The sequence below is a fragment of the Andrographis paniculata genome, unplaced genomic scaffold (assembly GCF_009805555.1).
Source record: "Andrographis paniculata isolate CXL003 unplaced genomic scaffold, ASM980555v1 Contig38END, whole genome shotgun sequence".
NCBI classification, from domain to species: Eukaryota; Viridiplantae; Streptophyta; class Magnoliopsida; order Lamiales; family Acanthaceae; genus Andrographis; species Andrographis paniculata.
Genome location: NW_026137571.1, coordinates 1,624,739 through 1,630,968, shown reverse-complemented (window position 1 = coordinate 1,630,968; position 6,230 = coordinate 1,624,739). Strand labels below are relative to the sequence as shown.

At 31.7% G+C, this 6,230-nt stretch overlaps 1 protein-coding gene across 1 annotated transcript; it reads right to left on the bottom strand.

Moving 5' to 3' along the window:
• Nucleotides 1-2,401: 2,401 nt before the first annotated feature.
• LOC127251143 (UDP-glycosyltransferase 86A1-like) lies at nt 2,402-4,258 on the bottom strand. The gene is made up of 2 exons (XM_051274742.1): nt 3,643-4,258; nt 2,402-3,488 (listed from the first exon to the last, which is right to left on the bottom strand). Exons 1-2 carry the CDS (start codon nt 4,172-4,174, stop codon nt 2,566-2,568), a joined length of 1,455 nt encoding a protein of 484 aa, XP_051130699.1. The 5' UTR covers nt 4,175-4,258; the 3' UTR covers nt 2,402-2,565.
• Between the last annotated feature and the right edge of the window lie 1,972 nt (nt 4,259-6,230).

The following is a 6,230-nucleotide window of genomic DNA, read 5'->3' as shown; positions in this document are numbered from 1 at the left end:
TATCGGTGCTCGACTTGCTCCGGAAATTGACGATGATTATGTACTGAAACTGTTGTCTCTTCTGAATTCTCTGTCTTTCTCTTTGACGACTATGTCGTTCTAGTGTATTTATGTTTGTTTTTCTTTTTTGTTTGTCTACGTACTTTTTATTTATAATAAATAATTTTTATATAATTTTTACAAAAAATACTACAACTACTTACTCGTTCAATTATTTAAAATTTTTTCATTTCATTAACTCAATCATATTCTTTTTAAATAAAATACTTATATTTTATATTATAATTAACTAATATAATTACTTTTATATTAAAATATTATGATCTTTAAATGTTTGTATCCGAATATAATGGCATAACAAGTCCATAGAGAGTTTTATTAAAATACTTTTTTTTAATTTCCGTGTCCTTTTTTTATTGTTTAAATCTCAATTATTATTCTAATTTTTTTTAAAGTGAAATTACTAGTAAATATCTTATGATATGATAAATAATTATATTTATATACATTTAAAATTTTCTATTTATTTTTTTATTTTGTATAATTATGTTTGATACCTATAATATATAAATTATTATATTCAAAATAATATTTATATTAAATATATCTTATTGAAAAATAATTTTTACAAAAATATTCAAAATATATTTTAAATTTATTTTAAATTAAATACATATTACACTATAAATCAATTTACAATCAAACAAACTTATAAATACTACTTTCAACTTACAATTAAACAACCCTTAACTTTTAGGTCCTAAACTATTTTTTTGAATAATTAAGTTCTCAAATTTTATACTTTTTTTTGTTTCATAATTAAATATTCATTTATTTTTTGACGTAGTTTTATAAATATTAGTATTATATTATGATGTAGTAGCAATAAAATAGAAATGACTAAAATAACTTTATTAGTATGTATGATATAAAGGTAATGATATTTGTATAATATATTGTAAATAGTAAGGGTATTTGTAATGTTAGGTAGACAGTAAATACAGTTACTTAAAAAAAATAGATATTTTGTTACATGACAGACTAAAATAAAAAAAAATAGATAGTTTATTACGGGGAGGGAATATTAACTTTGAGCTGATTAAGGGGTGTACCGTACCACCTGCCTATGCGTTTGGAAATAATATTACAATTGCTTTTTAAGAAAAAAGTAATAATAAAATGGTGTATTCGTTTGAAATATAGTTTATTATTATTTGGATTCTTTTGTTCAATAATAGTTTATATACGATATTTTATAAAAAATAATAATAATAATATTATTTATACTAAAAAAACCTAAAACAAAATTTTAAAGGAATAAAAATATTGAACAATATATTGTATTTTTTATGTCCCCCAAATTTACTCTTATTTTCTTTTTTATTATGTCCATTAAATTTTATACCAATTACTACTTTTATAATATTATCTCTCATCATTTCGACTTCAACCATTCAGTGCAATCCGTTTCGGGAAGTAGGCTTTTGGAAATGTCGAGTTTGGTGGTCTCAGAGGAGAAGTTGATCGGGCCTATGGCGTATGTGGGGCATAGTTCGTCCAAGGTTGATTGTGTATACGACTCGAGTTCTTCGACCGTGTTGTGTAGGACAATGTCGGCCTTCTTAGCTTCCTCGAATGTCTTAAGCAAATTAAATCTTGTTAAGAATCGATGTCGAATTGAATTCTTGAAGATTGGACATTAAGTCCTTTTTGTGTATCGGCGCAACCCCGGGGATGTAGTCGATCACGCAATCCCGATCTCCTACCACGCCCGATAACAAATTATTTCTTGAACAAACATTCAAAAGAAGATTATTGGGACCGACAACGCATGATATAAAGACAGACAATGTACATTATATGTTAATACAATACAAAACAATATATAACATAGCCTCATACAACATATATTATAATTTATTTCAGCACAATAAATACAATAATAGCACCCTACAAACATAAATAGACAATATATATTTTTATTTAACATGTATTATTAGATTAATGTATATGCTATGTTAAATAAAAATTGAAAATTAAAAATCAAAAAAATAAAAATCCATGTGTCCTCCGGCGATCCATGCGGGTGCCACGTAGGCATTTCCGGTGCCGAAAAACTAAAATTGCGAATATTTTTCACTTACAGAATTAGTTTGCGATATGCTTCAATTGCGAGGCTAAAATGATAAAATGATTCGATTACCGGACTAAAAAATGAGTTTACCTTTTTACATATATTAATTGCAACACATAATCCTATCATTGTAAATTGAACTGAAAATGTAGAATACATAGTGTTTTATTTGATTGGAATTTAAAATTGATTTGAAATAAAATATTTGATATAAATTTTTATTTAAATAATATTTTAATATGATAGTTCAAAAAAATAATAATAATATATTTTTATTAAAAATCATATAGAATTAATTATATTAATTTTATTTGAAATCACAGCTCTACATTTTCTACTTTACATTATTATTATATTTTTTTTTTCCGAATTCACATTAGATAAGTCTTTGAGCTGATACAATAGTTTACATACTTTCTATTATTAGCACATCAAAATGTACTTTTAGATCGACGACGCCTAACTTTATCTTTAAAATCCTTCAAAAACCGGTCGAAATTCTTCGTAGAAGATCCATCCTCATCCAATGTACAGCGCACCGTGTCACTGAGCCTCTCCATTGTGTGTCTCAGGCCGCCATCGCTTCTTTCCCTATTCATCAGAATCTTGATCTTCGACGCCACATGTCTCGCATCCAACGGCGCCACATCATCATCGCACAAGTTAATCCCGACCTTCCAATCATCCACCACCAACTTCCGATTAGTCGGTTGGTCATAGGTCACCGGGTAACAAAGCATGGGAACTCCGGCCCAAATGCTCTCCAGTATCGAATTCCATCCACAGTGTGTCAGAAATCCTCCGACCGCCGGATGTGATAACACCGCGGTTTGATCGCACCACGGCACGATCAAACCTCTTTCCTTAACATTTTCCTCGAACCCGATCGGAAAAATTTTCGCCTCGCCGGCGACAAGCCCTTCTCGAATGACCCAAATGAAATGTACCATGCTTAGATCAAGCCCTTTAGCCACCTCTTTGATTACTTGCCCCGGGATCCGGGCGACGCTTCCGAATGAGACGTACAAAACGGAGCCTGGAGGCTTTGAATTAAGCCATACGGTGCAATCTATTTCGGACAAGAGACTCGTCGAGACATTTATTTTGGTTGAAGAACCGATTGGCCCTACGGCGTAAGTTGGATTTAGTTCGCTTAGAGCTGACAATGTACGTGGCTCGAGTTCTTGCACCGTGTTGTGTAAGACGAAGTCGGCTTTCTTAACATCCTCGAAGACTTTGAAGAGGATCTTGTGTGCAATCGTTGTCGGAGCTTCTAGAAGATGACTTATCAAGTCCTTCGCTTTTATAGGATCGACTCCGGGGATGTAATCGATCAAATGCTCCCTACTATCACCTGGCAGGGATGCGAGGGATAATAGTATTTCAATTTTTTTACTATTCAATCTGAAATGTATTTTTATATTCGAATCAAAAGAACGTAACTTACGATCTATTTTCACTTAAAGTTTTTTCAAAAATTTAAATAATTAAAAATATCGATACAATACCCGACGGGGGGAAGTGGCCGTTTCGAGCGAGGAGATCCATGGAGCAATTAAGGGCGAAGACGAGAGCCGGTCCGGTCCAAAACGATACATTCACCATGTCATATTTCTCGGCGATAAATCGAGGCCACGTCGCGATGGTATCCGCAACCATAACTCGTACGGTGGACGGATCGCGCCGTTCCTCGAACATATTCCCGACAAATTCATCGACGCGAGAAGGGAACTCCTCGAAAAGAGACCGTGCGAATTCAGGGAAGTTGGCCTTTCGATCGTAGTCGAGAGGAAAGCCGTCGGAAATGGTGGCGTAGCGAATGTCGAGACCGGAAGCTCGGGCATCGGAGAAGACGTCGTCGAGTTCTTGCCGGGATTCGGAGATCAAGTGGTGGATGTATTGAGTGTGGACGAAGGTTATGGAGAAGCCATTGGAGGCAAGCTTGATTGCAAGATGGACGAAGGGGTTTATGTGGCCTTGGTATGGGAAGGCTATCATCACAGCCTGTGGTTTCAGTGCAACCTCGTATTCTTCCTCCATAGTTTCGGATTGTCGGGAGAAAAGTGATGGGATAATAAGAGGGAAACAGTCCGGATTGACGGCCAGAAATTATCACTTAGTGATAAATAAGGTGGTTGGAATGTCAATTTTGTTTTGTTTGGAATGAGATTGTGATTAGATTTTCTTTTCTTTTTTTTTTTTTCAATATGATATCATATATGAATATTTGATTAAAAATAAATTTATGATGTAGATTGAAATATTTAAAAATTGAATTTGTATTACAATTTTTACAATTTATGAGTAGTATATTATTTTTTGTTTGATCAAATGAATATTTGATTAAAAATATTTTCTTTTCTTTTCTTTTTTTTTTTTTCAATATGAATATTTGATTAAAAATAAATTTATGATGTAGATTGAAATATTTAAAAATTGAATTTGTATTACAATTTTTACCATTTTTCCGTTTTTTTTTTTTTATGTAAAAATTACATTAAATACAGTTGGAACCAAATATAAGATCAAACTTCAACTAGAGTTGAGTATGATATTTTTAATGGAAAATATATTTTCGATATATTATTTTTAATAAAAAATAAGTTTTGAATTGGTTTGTTCACTTACTCAAAAATTTTCTAACACATTTTCTAAACAAAAAATAATATACTACTCATACTTATTATTCTATACTTCTCACAAAAAATATTTTTTTAAATCAAAACACAAAACAAACACCCCATTAATATTTTTTTAGAAATAAATTTATAAAAAATAAATTTTAAATTTTAAATAAACAAGAGTTTAAAAGGATTGTTTGGTTTTAATTTTAATTTTAATAATAATAATATTTGATGTAATATTTTTAAATATATGCTTATATATATATATAAATTTAAATTTGAAACTAAAATAAAAATATAAATATATTACAGATTAATGAATCAAGTATCCCATTGGTGAGTCTACTCGGATCTCCCCACATAATTATTTATTTATTTATAAATTATATGGGTATTATTTCCTTATTAATTCTAATTATTTAAATAAATGTTAAAACGATTAAATTCAACCTAAATTGCAAACACACATGATTAAAAAGTTATTTAAATTATTACCTCTTAATACTTCAAAAGTTTCAAATTTTCATTCAAACACATTTAAACTTGTAAAAACACACTATTTGATCGATGATTTTTTACTTAAATAAATAAATAAATAAATAAAAAATAGCTACATTTTTAATGTATTTTATCGTTCAAAGAATCCATCAGCACCCGAAGCATTCCGCATTACACTTGTGAGCTTCTTCATCTCATTTTTTACATGGTCCGAGGTTTCACTATTCATCAATATTTTGATCTTCCGCGCCACTTCTTCCCCGCCGATCTTTGCCTTGTCTTGGCAAAGGTCGACCCCGACCTTCCAATCATCCACCACTAGCTTTCGATTAGTCGGTTGATGTAAAGGACCATATAACATATCATAGGAACCCCAAACTATCTCTCCAAAATAGAGTTCCATCCGCACTGTGTCAAGAATCCCCCGACCGCCGGATTGGACATCGCAGTGATTTGATCGAACCACGGGACAATCAATCCTCGATTCTTTACATCATCCTCGTATCCGGTAGAAAAGACATTAATCTCATTGTTGATATGCCTTTAATCTAGTTTGCCACTTCGCTAAGTCTTCACTGGGGGTCAAGGGAGGCGAAGTCCCCCTTGCCTGGGTCCGGGGGCGCAGAGTGGCCTCCGGCCAATGGTATGCAGTATTGGGCTTTGGAGTTGGTATTTGACTGAACCCGTATGAATTATTCTCTTGATTTATTTAAATAGACTTATGATACAAAATCTGTAACTTGTAACCCAGCCGTCGTAAATGAAATATGTTATTCATTCCTGTCCGTTGACGTAGCCAAGAAGTTGTTGGTGAACCACGTAAATTTAAATTTTATTTACGTTTTCTGTTTGTTATTCAATCATTAACCTTAATCCGTTACAACAAATTTCATATTTTAAAATCTCGCGCCTAAGTACCCAAAGAAAGTTTAGCTTGCTCGCCCAAAAGCCGCGAGCCACTTCTTAAATATAGA

What these genes read in the sequence shown, in the direction of transcription:
- LOC127251143 (XM_051274742.1), bottom strand. Translation starts at nt 4,174, where the DNA reads ATGGAGGAAGAATACGAGGTTGCACTGAAACCACAGGCTGTGATGATA. An exon ending in CGGCCACTTCCCCCCGTCGG is followed by an intron (nt 3,489 to 3,642) that starts GTATTGTATCGA and finishes CATCCCTGCCAG; the next exon opens with GTGATAGTAGGGAGCATTTG.